The 20257-nt window shown below is 41.7% G+C and overlaps 1 protein-coding gene across 6 annotated transcripts in view; it reads right to left on the bottom strand.

Moving 5' to 3' along the window:
- The window catches only part of GPM6B (glycoprotein M6B), a 150484-nt gene that overhangs the window by 15053 nt on the left and 115174 nt on the right, over positions 1-20257 (bottom strand). For 2 of the 6 annotated variants that reach the window (XM_036271351.1, XM_036271350.1), the window contains exon 2: positions 17726-17845. The exons of 3 other annotated variants lie outside the window; for them this stretch is intronic. In XM_036271351.1, the coding sequence (XP_036127244.1) occupies positions 17726-17845 (120 nt within the window). Of the gene's footprint in view, positions 1-17725; positions 17846-20168; positions 20250-20257 lie in introns of all 6 variants that reach the window. One more of the 6 variants, XM_036271352.1, reaches the window with a different exon arrangement.

Here is a 20257-nt window from a genome sequence, read left to right as displayed (position 1 = left end):
ACTTTAGGTTTCATTAATTCAGTATTTTTTGAAGACCTACTGGGTGCTAAGCACTGTGCTTGGCACTGGAGACACAACTATGAAATCAGACGTCTTCTTTGCCTTCAGGGAGACCAGTCTAATGCTGCAGACAGACACAACAAAATTATTATAGTACAGCATGATAATATATAGACTGCTTCAGAGCCAGTGGATGGTGGGTGGGGAAGGGAAGAGAGGACAAGAAGGAATAGAATGTATACTGGAGAGGGATTAAGAAAGACTTTCTGCAGAAAGACCTTATATTCAGAATACAGCTCGCTGACATGGCGACATTACCATATGCTCAGATCAAATCCTCATTCATTCCTGAATATTTTTGTTATATATATACTTAAATAAACCCATATCCTTTTTCACCATTTGGAGTTAGGTTAGGTCTTATGGCATAGCACACTTTGCCCTTTAACAATATAACTCATCCTTCCAAATCCAGTTGCCACTTCAAAAGTCTTTCATCTGAAGGGTTATAGCATTCTGCTTCTTTCAAAGGAAATAGCACCGCTGATCCCTGACTAAAAACGACAAGTGGGGTTAGAAGAATGCTGTTGTTCAGTCCCAAATTCACTACATCAAGGCTCAAGTTTCCCTCCAATTTATATCTCTGTAGGACTCCATATATCCCATGCTGTGGGTCTGGTTTTATAACAGCAGGGGAAATCAGGGATTCAAGAATTTGGGGGAGCACATTAGCGAATCATAGTCTCTCTGAAGGTTTTTTTTTCCCCCTCACCCAAGGACACTTATCTATTGATTTTCAGATAGAGTGGGAGGGAGGGAGAGAGAGAGAGAGAGAAACATCATTGTGAGGGAGACACATCGATTGATTACCTCCTACATGAGCACAACCAGGGCTGAGCATAGAACTGCAACAGAGGTATGTGCCCTTTACCGGAATTGAACCCATGACCCTTTGGTCCATAGGCCAACACTCTCTAACTACTGAGCCAAACCGGCCAGGGCTCTGCAGGTAACCACCCTAATTGAGGCTATAAGGACTCTGGATCCTATAGAACAGAAGTCACCATATTGGTCATCATTCCACATGCACAGATAAAACTCTTACGGACCCTGCCCACCAATGTAAGTAAACGCTTGTGGAATACAACATGGGAAAATTTATAGGAAATAATATAGCTGGATGTACCATAGCTTATTCTAGCTTGGTTGACCAGTTATCTGCAGGGCTAAAATTGTATGTGTGGTAGATATCCAACCATCTATAAATGGATTGCTCCCCACTGTACATTCTATGTCCATCTAGAACCTATTTCTATCCACAGTGTATTTCTGTCCATAAGATATCGTTGAACACTGGGCAGTGTGGTCATATGCCACACACTTATGCCAGAGAAACCAAAACTGCTGCAAAAAGTTAGTAAGAGCCCTGACTGGTTTGGCTCAGTGGTTAGAGTGTTGGTCTGTGGACTAGAGTCCTGGGTTCGATTCCAGTCAAGGGCACGTACCTTGGTTGCAGTTTGATCCCCAGCCCTTGTTGGGTTCGTGTGGGAGGCAACCAATCAGTGTGTCCCTCTCATATCGATGTTTCTCTCTCTCTTCTTCCCACTCTGTCTGAAAATAAATGGAAAAATATCCTCTGGTGAGGATTACAAAAACAAAGTAAGAAAAACCTAAACATGTTTTCTAAATATGGATATCAATACTGTTAGTGTCCTCACATTAACAGCATTTCTCACTTGAAAAACATGTATGTGTGTATGTGACAGAGGTGGTGGTGGGGGCCACGATGGTGATATGTGTCCATGCTGGCTCATAGGCATGTGACTTGTGCAGTCTTGTGGGGCCCTGTGCTTGGTTTAATGCTCTGCTGTTGCCATCTTTAAATTCTTAATAATGTTTGAACAAGGGTCCCTGCATTTTCATTTTGCACTGAGCCTGCAAATTATGGAGCCAGTCCTGGATGTATTTGTGCAGGAGGAAGCAAGAGGGATTGTTTTTACTTTGTATGTCCACAGTAGCATTCTGTTTCATTTCACCGTGTTAGATAGAAAGAGAGCCTACAAGGCAGACACCACCTTGTCTACCATATCATCCTGATGTACAGCAACCATCAAATTCTACATAAAGGGACTAGTTTTGTTCTAGAATGAATGACTTCCCCTTTGCTCTGAATCAGAGTAGCCATACTTACTATAGTATCCAACAGAGTCAACGGTTCAGTTCTCCTAAACCAGGGGTAAGCCTATTTTTTTTTTGTAAATAAAGTTTTATTGGAACACAGCTGACATTCATTCATTTATAAATTGTCCATGGCTATTTTACCCTATAGTGACAGAGTTAAGTAGCTGTGACAAAGAGTGTATGGCTTAAAAAGCCTGAAGTATTTATCATTTACAGCAAAAGTTTGCAGACTCACATCTAGAAGCACTGACATTCAGAATATGGTATCAGAACCAGCAACATCAGTATCACCTATGAAATTCATGAAGAGGGTGGACTCAGTAATGTGTTTTAACAAACCTTTCATGTGGTTCTCACATAGGCTCAAATTTGAGAACCACTATCCTAAAGAATCCTGCAAGCTCTTTACTGTGTCAGTTCTACCTACTTTATTTTATTACCATGCAAATTCCACTATAATAAAAATCTAACTCAGCAAAATGATTCCTGGCTTCTGGCTAAAATGGATTAACAAGGATCTAATTCATTCTCTTCCCTGGAACAATTAAAACACTGGACAAAACATACGAAACAGTGATCTTCAAGATATTAGACATCAGGCCATGAAGAACCATCCATGGCTAATGAGCCAGTTATTAAAATACTCAACAGAACCAAAGAACAAATGTTAGATGACTTGTAACTTATTTTGAAGAAGCAGTTGGCACAGGTTCGTCTGAAGGCACAGTTCAGCCCTCACTCAAACAAGAGAAACTCTTCCCATAACCCTGCTATTATCATCACTTTGGGTATTGGGGTGTCTCAAAGGTCTTGTTTAATTGAAGCTGTCAGTTAAGCAGAGTAATAGATATGGGTGAGGATGGCAGCATTAGAAAGGAGGGAGCAGCTGTCTATTCACTTGTTCCATTTCACTCAATAAGTGACCATTCAATGCTCACCAAGTGTCTTCGATGTCCCAAACACTTTGCTGGGCACTGGGGACTCAAGGGTGAGGTAAGATAGGTATGGCGTACACTCTAATGGAGTTTATAGTCTGCGGGGAGACAGACACTAACCATATGGTTCTAAAGCTCAGAAGTGCTAGGAAAGCAAACAATGGGGACTGACTTAGGCTTCTGCGAGGTGGCCAGGGATGGCTTCCAGAGTTTATATATGAAGGATGAGTTTAGGTTAATTAAGCAAAGGGAGATAAAAATGGGTTAGGGAGGGTGTTTCAGGAACAGAATGAACAAAAGCTCCATGGTGGAAAAGAACAGAGTGTTCTCCCGGTCATAAAAGAAACCAGAACACAGAGTACACAGATGATGGGACAAAAAGGCAGGAGGGATCTATCACAGATAGGCCACTTAGGGTCTTAGGCCACCTTAAGGATTCTGGATTTTATCCTCAGAATGCGAAGACATTAAACATTTATAACCACAGGGAACAGAGTGTTGCAAAAGATCACCACTGAGGCTGATGTGATGAGAACAAAGTAGAAGTGGAGATGAGTAGGAACTCTGTGTAATGGTCTACACAAAAGATGACAGGAGCTTGGACCAGGGCAAAGGTGGTGGAAGTGGAAGAAATCAATGGGTCTGATAGATGATTAAGATGTCAAATGGGCACAACTTGGTATGGATTTGATTGTGGGGTTGGGGATGGATTGGTGAGTACCAAGGATGACTCCTAAATGTCTGGCACATACAACCAGATGAATGTTGTGTTGTTCTCTGAGCTAGGTTGGCCAGAAGAGGGCTAGGCTTTGAGGACAAAGATGTTGAATTTCCTTTTAGACATGTTGAGTTTGAGGTGATTGGATGTCATCTTAAGAGAGGATTTCTGGTAGGCAATTGGATATGTGGGTCTGTAACTCAGAAGAACTAAAGATGGATGCTGTCAGCTTCTGATGGACAGCAATGAAAACTTTCAGAAGTCAAGAAAACATGAGCGGACCATCTATCAGTTGAAAGTGCTTCAGATCCTTTATTTTGCGAAGTGTGGTCCTTGGACCAACAGCATCAGCTTCAGGGAGCTTGGGAGAAATGCAGAATCTCAGGCCCCACCCCAGATCACCTGAATCAGAATCTGCATTTTAACAAACCCCTGCCCCAGGTGATCTGTGTGCACAAGAAAGTTTGAGAAGCTCATTTCTAGTCAATAGCCTCATCTTCCCCTTCGCAGGAGTGGCATCTTGAGCCCGTTTAGTGTTGGTTTTGTGTTAAACCGTGCTTGGTGTTTTCCCCTTAAGAAGTGGCCCGCTGGGCTTGGCCATAACTCTAGCAAATCAAATGGCAAGTTCCAGGGGCTGCAACAAAGAAAACAAAATGTTCCAAGTTGTTCAGCTGTCTTGAAAAGAGCACAACTAGAGTGCTTTTTCTGAGCCAAGCAAGTTCTCTTAACCTCAGAATTTTGGACAAAGATGCTTTAGCACCACACCACAGATGGGGTCTGAGAAAACAGATTTCTCCCGACCCTGCCCCACCCTGGGGCTGAGTGTGCCTAGACAGACAAAGGATCTGCATCTGTGATTCAGGCTGTCCCCAGTGTGAGAAGTCACAGGAAGGCAGGAGTTTTGAAGTGTGGAGGTGGTGCCAAGCATCAGCAGAGCACCACACTATTCAAGTTGAGGCTAGCTAAGGAAGGTCAGTGCTTTTCTTGGATATTCCATAAATTCACACTCAGGTTTTCCCAAGCTTCAAACCAGCAAGGACAACATTGGCTAACGTGAACCAGAAATGGCAAGGAAAGCATTTATTTATGGCTGTGATTTATTCAAGTAAAAGTAAAAAACAATGCTTGCCTTCTAGAATTTTGTTAGTAATTATCAGTACCTCTCACTAACCCCCTAGAACCTCTTATGTTAATAATGTTGTAAGCCTTCACTTAGCCAGTCTTGCTGGCTAAAGAGAATTTTGAATTTAAGTTTTGATTCTCACAAAAACTCCAGTGTGATTAGCCTAAGACAGTTTAAATATAAACCACATAGTAGGGAGAAAGAAATACACATCAATGCTTGTAACTCTCAATGGCCAGTTTGTCTCCAGCATCTCTAGAACCTTTTGTGCAGAATAATAGAATAAAACACATTTTGTCCTTGGGCTTGCGGATGGCCGTTGCTGTGGCTGTGAGTTCATAACGGCCCAGTGATTTGCTCCGAGTTGTCTGTGATCCTGGCTGCAGATTTAATGCTGGCTCAGAATAAGGGCCAATGGAACAGGGCTCACATTCTTCCCCAGGGAATAAATGTCGCGCATGCGTGCGCGCGCCACACACACACACACACACACACACACACACACACACACACACACCATGCTCTATAAGTACAGCCTTCCTTGCTACTTTACTGATTCCTAATGAGCCACAACATTAAAAAGACAAGAAGTAGCCAAGGTTTGCAACTTTCAAACAACCAGCATCAGGAAAATGGAAGCGGCAAGAATCGAACTTAATAGAAACAAAAGTGAATGTCAGCAGCGATTCTCAACAGAGGGGTACTATGCCCCCAGGGGACATTCTGTAATGTCTAGAGATATTTTTGGTCATCACAACAGGGGAAGAGGGGTGCTAGTGGCTCCAGTGACTGAAGGCCAGGGATGCTGCCAAGCCTACACTGCACAGGACAATCCCCCGAGTATCTGACCCCAAATGTCACTAGTGCTGAGTTGGGGAATCCCTGGGACAGTGTGAACAAAAAAACGATATAGAGTTTAGACCAGTGCTTTTCAACTTGGGATGATTTTGTTCCCCAGGGACATTGGGCAGTGTGTAGGTAGACATTTTCAGTCATCGCGACTGTGAGAGCACTGTTGGCATGTAGTGGGCAGAGGCCAGGGATGCTGCTAAACATCCTACAGTGCACAGGACAGACCCTCTCCCCAGCAAAGAATGATGGGATGCAAAATATCAGTAATGGCACAGGTGAGAAACCCAGATCTAAGGTTACAATTACAATCTTGGTCTGAGACATCTACAATTTTTAAAAGAGCTTAAGCTCTGGCCAGTGTGGCTCAGTTGGTTGGATCATCCTCCTGTGTACCAAAAGGTTGTGGGATTGATTCCTGGTCATTGTACATGCCCAGGTTGCATCCCCAGTTGGGGTGTGTGCAGGAGGCAATCGATGTTTCTCTCATACATTAATGTATCTCTCTCTCTCTCTTTCTCCCTCCCTCTCTCAAAATTTCAGGGGGCGACACTCAGGAATGAGATGTTTTACTGTTTTTTTTGTTGTTGTTTTTTAAACTCCCTGAATGATTTCAATGAACACCCAGCGTGGAAAACAAGTATTACAGAGCAGGGTCGGCAAACTGCGGCCCACCAGTCATACACAGCTCTTCACATGGGCTGTGAACCAAGAATGCTTGTTTACATTTCTAAATGATGGGAAAAAAAATCAACCTTAAAGACTACTATTTCACGACACATGAAAAATATATAAAATTCAAATTTCTGTGTTCATAAAAAAGTTTGGTGGGAACACAGCCACACTCATGGTTGCCACGGATATTTACCATCCCATCCTTTACAAGAAAAGTGTGCAGATAAATTCCCTGGGGAGCTTGTGAAAATGCAGATTCTTAGGCAGGTCTAGGGAGAAGACTGTGCATTTTTTACCTACTGCACAGTGGTGATTTCGTTCTGCCAGTTCACTGGCCCTACACTGAGCCACGAGGGCAGATAACAGAGTTCTCAAAGGAGGGAGGGGGTGTGTGCAGCCCTGGGAGAGCCTGAGACTCTTTCAGAAGGGTTAGGAGGTCCACACTTTTTATAATAGCACTGCGATGTTATTGAACTCACTGAGTTGATGTTTGCACAGTCCAAGTGCTGCTGGCTTAGCATGGATCAGGCAGTGGCACCAGTATACCAATCAACTGTGCATTCTTCACCACCATGCTCTCACAGTAACAAGATAAAAACAAAATGGACAGTTTCACTTAAAAATGCAGGGAAAAAATGATAAATTTTATTACACCTGAACCCCTGAATATACACTTTTGAAAATTCTGTGTGATCAGATGGGAAGGATACAGAAAGCACTTTTGCTGGGTACCAATGCCTGATGTTGTCTTGAGGCAGAGTACTTGCATGATTGAATTACAAGTTCAACTGGCACCTTTTTTGGTGGAACATCATTTTTTCTTGAAAACATGGCTGACAAGTTACAGTTATTAAGACTTGGGTATCTGGCAGAAATTTCCTCAAAAATGTCTGTATATTTATTTTATTTTATTTTTTAATCTTTTTTCAATTAATTTATTTTTGTTGCAGATGTTTCTTTTTTTCCCCCCCAGAGACACTCTCCTTCCTATCCCCCCCCCCCAAGCATTGTTCTCCCTTCCATTGGTTACACATACATGCGTATAAGTTCTTTGGTTTATCTCATCCCTACACTCCCACCCTCTCTTCTGAGGTTTATCAGTGTGACCCGCACTCCTTTCTATGTCTCTGGGTCTGTTTTGTTCATCAGCTTTTTTTGTTCCTTATATTCCACAAATAATGTGACTTTTTTGATATGATATAATGAAAGATCTGCACAAGTCAGAGAACCAATATTTTTCAAATGACCAAATGTGTGATACAAAATTATTCTTGAATATATAGCTGAAGTACAGCAATAGATTTTAATGGAATACAGTATAAAAAGTTCATAGATATAGTTTCAGATTCCACAGAACAAATAATCTTTTAGAAACCACCACTTGTTGAATTCTGGTGTATTATCAAGAAGAGTTCCACAAATATATGGTAATGCCATTAAAACATGCCTCCCTTCTCCAGCTACATACCTGTGAGACCCTGAGTTTGCTTCATATACTTCAAAGAAAACTAGATACCCCAAGATGCCTTTGAATGAATGTAGAGGCAGATATCTGCAGCTGTCTAATATTATGCCAGATATTAAGGAGATTTGCAAAAATGTAAAATAGTATTACTCTTCTCATTGGTTTGATTTTGTTTTGGAAAATAGTTGCCTTTCCTAAATATTATTTATGTTAACATGTAATAGGTTTATTATTGGTTTATTGTTATTTTGAATCAGTAAGTTCATTGCTCAATAATAAAATTTCCATTTATAATTTCTAATACAGAAAATATTTATAGATATAATCCACATGAGCAAACATTTTTGGGGTCTTCAGTTACTTTTTTTTTTTTTTTTGCATTCACCTTCAGATAGAGCAGGAGGGAGAGAGGGGGGAAGAAAGAGAGAGAAACATTGATGTGACAGAGACACATTGAGGGGCTGGGGACTAACTGCAATCAAGGTATGTGTCCTTAGTGGGAACCAAACCCGGGTCTCTCTGGACCGAGGGCTGGCGCTCTAACCGCTGAGCCAAACCGGCCAGGGAGGGGTCTTCAGTTACTTTTAAGAGTGTAAAGGGACCTAACCCCTAAAAGTCTGTGAACCACTGGTATAACACATTAAGAAGGTATCAATAAATCAATGGATGGGGAGCTTCCTGTTAAAGAGCTAACTGAGAAATCACCTACATGATAGGTAGATTGCTTCTCAGTTCTCTCTTGACCTTCTTGTAGTCATTAATATAAAAGTTCAACTATATAATTCTAAGAATGCTGAAACTTTAAAAATAATATGAAGGGAATTGCTTTTCAGAAGACTCTTTTGAAAAGCTTGTCCTAAAATCTATTAAATAGATTAAGATCTTAAAATAAATTTACTTCTAACATTTGCAATATGACTGAGCAGTAGATGATAAGCAATTACATTAAAGTAAAGATACATTTACATGGTGAGAATAAACAGATTCAAGAAACAGACACTTCTTAGCCTCTTCCTTTGCCTTTGTGGGAACTGGCTTTAGCTTTCCTAAAGACCATGTGTGTGTCTTAGCCTAGTGAAGTTGGGGAGCAAAGAATCAGGGAAACCAGTGGTCAGTAGGAGAAGGTAGCTTTAAGTTTAGATGTCACAGATTTTAAGAAAGATCTGTAGAGTAGTCAAGAAATTTGAGAATTATCTGCATTATGAAGCGTTGGCAGCACAACCTTCCTGACCATCTGGGCGACAGCATCTATGCTTTCCTGGATTCCACTGAACTCAGTGAGTGTCTATTGAAGTTGTGCTGTATGTCAAGCACTGTAATGGGGCATGCAGGAGTTTGTTTTGCCTTCCCAGCATTGACTCTTTGGAGTGGGATGAGGGACAGAAACTCAGAAGAAATCATTAAAGCAGAATAAAGAGAGAGATGATTCAGGGACATGGGGAGTGAGGTAAGACAGATTTCCTTGGAGCTAAGGAAAGGGTATATGGTGGCAGCAGTGTGGACAGGCCTTGAAGAACAGAAGGATCCTATGGTTAGGACAGATGGAAAAGTACGGGGGAAAGAGAGCAGGACCAACCTGGTGAGGGGTGCATTGGGGGAGTTCACGGTATGGCCTAGTTTATCAAGGATGCCAGGGCAGTGTCAAGGTGGGAGCCGGAAAGCAAGTGGGGTCCTCCTGTGGGGGGACTTTCAAGCCAGCTTGCATGGCCTCATTTTGCTGGTAGTGAGGAGAGAGGGAGGGTTTGTGAGCAGGTGAGTGACATGATCCAAGGAATGCTTTTAAGAGGTTAATCTGGCCCTCGGGTGTAGGCTGGATTGGAGTGAGTGCAAACTAAACTCTTCAACTGTAGGTGGTAGCAGAATGGGTATTTTGGAGTTTTTTTTTTTCCCCAAAGTGCACAGGGTGTTTTCAGTGGAGTCAGGAAGGATGAAAATCAGACAAAGCTCAGAGCTATTAAGCAGTTGAGGTCACACAACATTTTATGGGAATGGCTTGGCAAGAAACAGTGAAAGAATTTATGCGAACAAATCTCCATAAGGGTTATTCCAGAAAATGTAAACTAATCCAGAGAGACAGCACTCAAATTAGTGGTTGCTTGGAGAGGGACCCGGGGAAACTTCAGGATTGATGAACATGTCACCATCTTGTTTGGACATATACATATGTCATAACTTATCAACCAGGCCACTTTAAATAGATGCAGTTTATGTGTGTCAATCATACCTCAAAAAATGTTAGGGAAAAAAAAGAGACCCATCTTTTAAGTTCAATTTTTACAAAAGACACTAGTAATTTTAAAAGGTTGTGAATCCCTTTGGAAACTCAGGATTGGCAGCAAAGGGCAGAAGCAACATCAACCTGGGTGGGATGTGGTTGCAGAATCCACATCCCCCCATTTGGTGATAGGTAAGTGAAGGGCTACTGTCATTGAAGAGAGAAGACAGTGCTGTATGTGACAAAGGATGCATTTCCACTTTGAATCATTTATACAGTTTGTGGCAGGCACCCTTCTAAGACACCCCCAATGATCCCGCCTCCTGAGATTCATACCCTTATGTCATTCCTCTCCCGAGTGTTGGCTGGACCTAGGGACTTGCTTCCCTGAATAGGTTTTAAAAGACTGTGGCTTCTGTCTTGCTAGCTAGCATTCTTTTTCTTGCTGGCACACTTTCTTAACCCTCTCACTTGGTCTCTCTGGTGAAGCCAGCTGCCATGTCATTAGGGAGCTGTGGGAAAACCCACATGGCAAAGAATCAAGGGAGGTCTTGGGCCAGCAGCTAGTGAGGAACTGAGACCTCAGTGCAACAGGCTGTGAGGAACTGAGTCCTGCCAACAACCACAGGAGTGAGCTGGGAAGTGGATGGTTCCTTGGTTGGGCCTTCAGATGAGTCTCAGAGACAGATCAGCTGAGCCCATACTTCCAACCTACAGAAACTGAGATCAAATATATTGTTGTTACTAGCTCCCAAGTTAAAGATTAATTTGTAAGGCAAAAACACATAACTAACACACTGGTGTTTGCCTACAGCTCAACAATAGAATCTTTTTTCATTTTTTAGATACACAAAGATGTAATGACCATATAAAAACATCAAGAGGAGTTTCTTTTTAATTCAATAGCATTGTCTACTAAAAATGTGGTGATTTGGCTTTGGAGAACTTGATAGTAAATATGTATACAATTTGCCTGTGAGTTTCAAATTTATGTTGTTCTTCAGAAAGGTATTTTGAACTGAAATAACACTTTATCAAAGATGTTATAATGAGGAGCTATTTCCTTATCCAAGGTTATGACCTTCTATGTGTATGGTAGTGGTGGTCAGACTTTAGTGTGCATCTGAATCACCTGGGGAGCTTATTAAAGCATACCAATCCCCAAAGATGGTGGGTGGGACCTGGGAATTCAAATGTTTTCCCAGCATCCTTGGTGATTCTGATTCAGGACATTAGAGGCCCATATTTCAAAAAATCACTTAAAGAAATGACCCCCAATATTACATTTAATACAATATAAATGATCTTTTCCATATCACAGAAAATAAAACTTGCTGAAGTACACTGAATGAAACAATAGACAAAAACAGCTCCATGACATCCATTTAACAGGACTTGGTTTATTATGGGAATACTCGGAGAAGGCCTTGAAAGAGGCCAGAGGGGCTGAGCTTCCACAAAGAGCCAAGGGGCCCTCTAAAGAAGGGCCGAGCTTTCCCCTGAAGCCTGTGAGACATGATCTCCTCTCCCCACCAGGGAGCAAGAATTCTAGAGCCTGGAGAGAAGAAGGTGGGGGCTCTTGAAAGGAGAAAATTTCAGGAAACTGAGTGACTAGCAAAATTCTTAGGCGTTGCCTACCCTAAGTAGATTGTATTTGCAATGTGTGCTAAGAAAGCATTTGCACTAAGTCGGTTGGCAATTTCTATAAAGGGCCAGATAGTAAATATTTTTGGCTTTGTAGGGCACATAGTTGCAACTGCTCTATTCTGTTGTTGTAGCAGGAAAGCAGCCAGCCAGGCTGTAAATGTATGGTCATGGCTGGTTCTAATAAAACTTTATTTACAAAAACACTGAACCATGATGGAGGCTCCACAATGCATACAAAATGATTAAAGTTTTGTCCCCCTTCAAATATATATCAATTGTTTTCAGAAAAGACCTCAAACTTATTTGCCTTACAACCTCAGTTTAGGAAAGAGTAACCAAAGAACAGTTACACTAAAGAACAGTAACAGCCCTGGCCGGTTTGGTTCAGCAGTTAGAGCATCAGCCTGTGGATGAAAGTGACATGGGTTTGATTCCCGGTCAAGGGCATGCACCTGGGTTGCAGGTTTGATCACCGGTCCTGGTTGGGGTCATGTGGGAGGCAACCAATCAATGTGTCTCTCTCACATCGATGTTTCTTCCCCTTTCTCTCTCTCTCTCTCCCCTCCCTCCCTTCCACTCTATGGGAAAAGAAATATCCTTGGGTGAGGATTAATCAGAGAAGGAGAAGGAGAAGAAGAAAAGGGGGAAGAAGGAGGAAGGAGAACAGTAACAATATCCAATAGCATTTCCCAGGATTCATATCTACAGGTGTCACTCTATAAAGCGGGTCCATGAGAGAGAAGTCCCAGGTTCAGCCTAGCCAGAGTCAGAGGGTTAAAGGCTGGAGATTTCAGGGAGTCTGCCTTCTCTGGTCACACCTAGGCACATTCACAGAACCAAAAGTGTGACCTAAGTCACAGCAGTGAACAAGTAAGAAATATGCTTGCCTGTCTCTCCCACATCCCTCCCTCAGGTCCCTGCTCCCTCTCTCCAGGTTCCCAGGAATCCATTCTTGGCAATGGAAACCCCAACACTTGGGCTTCCTGCTAAATTCTCTTCCTGTGAAATACCACCATTCCCCCATACTTCCCCCCACGCTCTCCATTGTAGTCTATATATGAGAGGGCTCTCTCTTTGGACCTCTTGAATTATCTATATCCATCTTAACCCAAGCATCAGAACACTTAGGATTTGGGAGATGGATGGGGTTGGGGGGATTGGTGATCAGTGAAAGGGGTGGTTTTTCTACTTCTTACCTGACAGAGTGAATGCTGAACTGCAGATTTACAGGTGCATAAATAGTCATTCTTGGCCCATTAGTTTATAACCTATATTAACTAACAGCATCATGCACATCACTGGATTGTATTAAAGAACATGATAAGGGACATTTGAGAATTTCTCCCAAGCTCCCATCAACTACTTTCTCCTCACCCTCTCTTTGACATGAGGAAACAAACCATTCACACTTTCACTGCTCATCCCCACACCCTTTCACCAAGATTTCAAACAAAGGAATAAGAGGGCATGCTTTCAGACAAGCAGATAAGAGAATCAAAGGTCACTGGCAATTCTTATGCATGCCTCTCCACAAGCAGAGAGGGAAAGCAGAATGAATACTTGAAGCAATTCTGTCTTTTTCAAAGCTAAAGAGAGGTCTAGATCTTGAGGGTAAATTCACTTCAGTTCCTTCCTCTCTTCTCTTGTCTTGCTCCTGGACTTTCTTCTAAATTAGTGTTTCTCAAACTTCAATGTGCATAGGAACCATCTGGAAATCTTGTTAAAATGCAGATTATGATTCTGTAGGTCTGGGGCGGGGCATGAGACTCTGACTTTGCAATAAGATTCCAGGTGATGTCATTTCTGCTGGTCCACAGACCACACTTGGAACAGAGGATCTAAATTCTCTTGTACAATACTCTGAAGCCTGTGTAACACAATCTACAGTAGCATGAAGTAGTCCCTACACAGTAAGCACAATAGTCCATTGAACACAGGTGTAGCATTAACTATTCCTTCTTTCACTAATGCTACGATCTCAGATGGTCATCTCAGGCCTGGTCCCTAAGGCAGCATCACACAGGGTTTCCCATGTGGCCATCCATCCTTTGATTTCTTGTAGGCCTAGAGAAGATGTGGGTATTACAAGGGGTAAAGAAGTTAAAAATGAAAAAGTAATGAAAAAAAAAAAAGCAACAGATGGTGAAGGATTAACTATCCAAGTCCTAAAAATGTAATTCTACTGGGAAGTTACACCAAAAAAGTAAAACATGGAAATATCAAGGTTAAGGGAACTGAAGCTACTGGACTTTTCCAATGGGGAATAAGGACGTTGGAAAGTTGGGGAGAGGTGGTCTCGGCTATAATAACTGCATGGGTGGGAGAAGCATTTTCCTTTGGCAAAGATCTCCTGGTCAGCTTGTATCAAAACCTCTTTGTCCCCTCCTCCACTAGAAAGAAACTGAGAACTCTGCGGGGGGGGAAAAAAAAAAAAGACAAGAGCCATATGGAATTCTCTATTTTTTCTCTCACACCATCTGGTTTGGAATCTAAGTACAGAATGGCAACTGCTTTAATTTAGAAGCCAACAAAATCTCCAAGCAACTGGGAAGGAGACAACATGGCTGGGTTCAGTCCCCTCACTCTCCTACATGCAAGGTCTCTGTGGCTGGCTCTAGACACAAATGGTTCTGATTTCAGTCACTGCACAGAAAAAGTTAGAATTACACATAGAGATCATTTCAGGATCTTGGAAGATGATTCAGTAAAACAAGTTCAGTGATTTAAAAAAAAATTAAATATTTTTCTTTATTGATTAGAGAGAAAGGAAGGGAGAGGGAGATAGAAACGTCGATGAGAGAGAACATCGATTGGCTGCCTCCTGCATGCCCCCCACTGGGGATGGGCCCCAGAACCTGGGCGTGTGCCCTGACCAGGAATTGAATCAGTGACCTCTTTGTGCATGGGTCGACACTCAACCACTGGGCTACACCAGCCGGGCAAGTTCAGTGATTTTGTTTCTCCCCGTCAGACCTGCTTGTTCATGGAATTCTCACATGAAATATCACCAGCAACCAGATACTATTAGAGTTCTACAGTTTCTCGTCATACCATTCCAGAAGTCTAAAAACTCTAAAACCTAAGGATTATTTATTTATTTATTTATTTATTTATTTATTTATTTATTTATTTATTGGTATAGGTCATCTGGCAACAAAACCTATCCTGATCTAAACTTATTTGATGCCCAAACCCGATTTGAATGGAAAAGAGGCTGTTTCCAGGCTTCCTTTACCCAACATAGGCTCCTCACAAAGATTAATGTGTTCCATTTGTGGGAGCACCCAGACCTTGCTGGTGATGTCATGTAGCTCACAATGTATGTGCCATGTTACTTTTCAAAAACCCAAACTCTTCTGAACTCTGGAATAAATCTCAAAGGTTTCAGAAAAGAAATTGGAGTCTCGTGTTTTTCTCCTCAGCTGCTATGATGCTTAGAATGTCCGTATTTTGGTGTTTGGTTATAGGATCAAAAGCACGTCTTTTTCCAATGCTCTGACAGGGAACTGCTCAACTAGTGGACAAAATTCATAAAGAGCAATTGCTAGAGGGCTTTCCTCTAATAAGATATTGATGTTTACTCTTCACCACACAATGCAAGGACGATTTAAAATTTTTTTTTATCTTGGTTTCCAATTGGCCTGATGTCTTACAACACATTCTTTTTTAAAGTTTATTTTTTATTTATTTTTTATCCTCACCCGAGGACATTTTCCCATTTTTTGTTCAGATAGAGTGGGAGGGAGAGAGAGAAACATCGATGTGAAAGGGACACATCAAGTGGCTGCCACCCGCACTACCCAACCAGGGCCGGGGACAAACTGCAACCGAGGTATGTGGCCTTAGCGGGAACCGAAACCGGGCCTCTCCAGTCCAGCGGGTCGTCGCTCTAACTGCTGAGCCAAACCAGCCAGGGCACATTCTTTTTTGTTAAATCCTTACCTAATGATATTTTTCCATTGATTTTTAGATAGAAAGGAGGGGAGGGAGGGAGGGAAGGAGGGAGGGAGAGAGGGAGGGAGGGAGGGAGAGAGAGAGAGAGAGAGAGAGAGAGAGAGACATCAATGTGAGAGAGACACATCAATTGGTTGCTTCCCTCACAACCAGGACTGGGGCTGGAGACTGAGTCTGCAACCCAGGTACGTGCCCTTGACTAGGAATCAAACCCACAACCCTTCTTCTACTTGCTGAGCCAAACCAGCCAGGGTCCAGCACGTTCATAAAATGAAGATTCTTTTCTCTAAAGTAATTTCTGATAACTTAGGGACCTTCTTGTTCCATTAATAAATTTTCTAGTCTCATTCTGTGCTACTGAAATGTGCGCATCTAATGGTGCTTTTTGGGGGGGGGGGGGTTAAAAAGCAGCTTTAACGAGATATAGCTTACAGATAAAATTCACCTGTTTTAAGTGTACAATTCAATGGTTTTGGGTAAATTTACAGAGTTGTGTAACCATCACCACAATCTAATTTTAAAACATTTCCATCACTCCAAAAAATATCCCTTGGACCCCTTAGCAGTCCAGTTACTCCCCTCCCCCAGCCTCTGGCAAACACTTTGTATCTCTATGGATTTGTGAATTCTAGAAACTTCATATAAATCAAATCATACAATAGTTGGTTTCTTGTGACAGACTTCTTTCACTCAGCATCAAGTTTTTGAGATCCATCCATGTTGTAGTATGTGTCAGTAATTCATTCCTTTCAATTGCATGGATATATCATGTCTAATGGCAACTTTTTAAAAAACCAAGATTTCAGAACCCTCCATTCTTTAAAGGACCTATAAGAACAAATATGTGATGTCCCTTCTTGCTCACCTTTTCTAGCCAGCACTGCTCAGGCACACAAGGTGTGGAATGAAATCCAAAGTCAGACTTCATGTTAATTAACCTAAAGCTACAATTTAGGTTTTAAAATAAAAATAAACCATTTTATTAAAATAATTACAGGTGTTATGACTTTATAATTCAATAGGTGTGTTACATTGTACCTCAGGATTGTTTCTTCTAGAGTTGTAGATTCTACACTGTCATTTCTGAGGTATTCCTGAGAAAGTAAGAAACTGTTTAAGAAAACTGATTATTTGGGTTCATGCAAAATTTCAAAACTATTATGTTTATTTGACCTGCCATAATCCCTTTATAGTCACATTTTATGTAACTTAAGATCACTGAATTTTAGCTCACTGAGCTGAGTTTTAAGACTTGTGTAGACTTTGGGAATGTGGTGGATGTTCATATTACTTAGCATTCTCCCCCTTCTGAGTTCCCCAATCAACTGACACACATTTCACCCAGGTCCAGCACCTAGCAGTTCTGAGAGACCAGTGTTCCTCATGGGCAAGGAAACCAGAAACTGGACCCAACAGACCTACCTGATGGAATTGGGTAGTTATCCAATCCCCATTTCATGAACTTTGACTTTCCCATCTCAAAGGCAATGATTGATGTTAAATCAGAGTAGTGCACAGCAGTGGAGCCAGCAAGAAATTTGGGGACTCTCACAGTACTCTTGGAGCCAAGACTCCTTGAGTGTCCTGGCCTAGTTCTTGATCCCAATGTGGACATGGGTGATATCTCCCCCACCATTATCAGTTCAAACACTGGAAATTCTGTGGTTAACCCAAAAGGGTAGCTCATTGTATACTACTCCCTTTGAGAAGAAGAGGTGAGGGTGAGGAAAGGGAGAGGAGGGAGAAGAAAGAGGCGAAAGATGGGGTGGAATGGACAGAAGAAGAGAAAAAGAAAGATGATTAAAAAAATTTTAAAGGGCCAAGTCCACCCATGCTCCTGTGAACAAATTAATGAATGCATCAAGCAAAACATAAAATATCACCAATTTGAAAGAACCATTACAAATAATATTAACGATAACAGTTGACTTGCTATTAGAATTCACCCCAAGGCTGTATTTACCTGGACTGCTCAAGGGGCTAGCCCTGTCCCCCAGGGTTGGCACGGGATGGTACTGGCGGTTCTTTGAGCCTGGGTACATCCAGTGGTACCTGCCAATTTCCATTTCAGCTCTGCTGTTCACTGCCAATTTCAGGTGGCAAAGAGTCAGTGTCTCTATCTCCAGCAAAGATTCTATATCAGCATTTTTAGTTATTCTTTTACCATATTGTTCAAGGAAAGGGGGAGTTTAAAAATACGCCATTGGAATGCAATCTTTCAGTACCATGTTATCAACTCAGCATGATAAATTGAGAATGTTGAAATCTGCTCCTCTGTTTTTCAATTTAAATTTACAAAAATCACCAAAATTGTCTTTTCTTTCCTTATTTTATCCATCTCTCCCACCCCTACCCCTTAGAGTGTTCATTTTGGGCAGACACTCTTTACAGTAAAAAATCTGGCTTTTTATAATAATATTTTCTTTGTTTATTTCTCTTATAGAACCACAGAGTGCCATAATTACTGCAGTTGCACAAGCAAAGGTGACTACAGTCTCACTTTCCATAATGGTACCCAGTCCCAGCCTTGAAAATCTGGCAAAGAACCCAATGGTCTGTTGAATCTTGGGTGAAACTCCTGTCCTCCTATTGACAGCCGCAATATTCTCTGTCACCTCATCCTGAACTCAGTACTTTCGAGCCTAGAGTGTTCTAGATGAAACTCCGACTCAATGATCTCCCAGTGTTTTATAGACCATGGGCTGCTGGGCTTGGACCACTGTTTATTCACACACAAGGTAACAATGTGTCTCCTGGGGACTCAGGTAATATAACTATTTGATAATATAACTATATTTTCTACTTCTTAGGTGACTGGAGAGAAAGACCTCTCCTAATTTGGCTGACACAGAGCAGGCTGTTGGTAACTATTAGCTAAATTACAGTCTTGAAATCCTTATGAAACCATAAGGTCAGTATGCCAGTTTATGTTTGTGAATCCCATAAAACCTAATAAGGGGTTATGTCCTCTGGGGTGCCACAAATATTTCAGGATAAAAAATAGGATTCTAGCACTGACATAAAAATTATTCCATCAGAATGTCAGGTTATAATGCTCCATTTGGCACCTAAGAATATTAAAGATAAGGACCAAGGAAACAACTACATTGTGAGGCAACACAGAAAATGCCCTAACCAGGTACACTTCAAAGCTCACAAAGGCTTCATGAAATCCCAACTGCACTCCCTACAATCTCTGAAAACCCTCAAGGGATTTCTGATTGGGTAGTGGACATATACTTTTCTAGGTGATGTTTTAGAGAAAGCTTTTTTTTTTTGGGGGGGGGGAGCTTCAAGTTAAAGTAAAATGTCTTTTAAAGGCTTTTAAAGACATTGAAAAGGAAAAAAAAAAGATGCTAGGACAACCAGAAATGCACATTGAAAGTGTTTGACTGTTTTTGTTGTCCATGATGATGCCAGCTGTAAGTTACAGAGTACTTATGGTGGGTGGTCATCATGCAAAGCATGTTGCAGCCGGTACCTCATCTGTCATAACCACGCAATGAAACAGGTACTATTCTTATTCTGTCTTTACAAATGAAGAAACCAAAGGTAATGAGAAGGCAAGTCACTTGCCCACAACCATGCAGCAGGGGTGGAGGAGTCTAGGTATGAACCTGGGCATTTTGACTCCATTTTCTACTCTTTTGCTGAAGTGGTGGTTACTTCAACAAGAGTTTTTCTGAAGTCCCTTTGGAGGTGAGCTATACTTCTGTGTCTCCCAAAGAAATGTTTCAGGTTCCAAGCTTCTGATGTTATGTCAGGGTTCTTAAATCTTCTTAACTCTCAGCCTTCCCTGGATTTAGATTTTTGCTTTGCTGTTCAGGAGATTCCCTCTTAGACCTGGGTTGTACTACATTTTCTGAAAGCAAAATGACTCAGTGGGGCTGGTGAAGGAACCAGAAGAAGGTCCAATCACATACTATGACCTGATTTCCTCTTGGTAAAGTGGCTGTGAGTCCTCCATATTGACCTCAAACAAGAGGATTCCATGTAGCTCTATCACCTTTAATCTTAAAAATGTCATCCTCCTTCACAAAAAATTTATCTCTATGCACAACACATAATAGGTGCTCCCCAAAATGTGTGCAGAATACATATTTTGTTGAATGTAAAGGAGCTCCCTGAGACCCTGTGGACCAAGAAATGGATACCCCCAGGTCTCTCTGCACACTGACGTCACCCAGGCCAGGCTATGCAATTCAGGGACTCTCTGCATGGAATACATCTGTTTTCTATCCTCATCTCCTCACGGGGTGGGGGAATTTCTAGGCATTCAGGCAATCAAGCACAGGCTTCTAGGCAATGACAATGAAAACCATGGACTGCCCTACACTAACATGTCTTCTGGGAACAACATGGCAGCCATGCCTGAAATGCTTAATTCAGCATAAAAATACTACTACCCCAGCAGATGTGGAGATGGGAGCAGCAAGTGGATGGACGTCTTCCAATACTTCTGGGAAGGCCTTTTTACGACAGTGAATCTTAAGAT

This window comes from Molossus molossus, unplaced genomic scaffold, assembly GCF_014108415.1.
Source record: "Molossus molossus isolate mMolMol1 unplaced genomic scaffold, mMolMol1.p scaffold_m16_p_2, whole genome shotgun sequence".
NCBI lineage: Eukaryota > Metazoa > Chordata > Mammalia > Chiroptera > Molossidae > Molossus > Molossus molossus.
The sequence above is the reverse complement of the archived record's forward strand: the minus strand, read 5'-3'. Positions and strand labels throughout refer to the sequence as shown.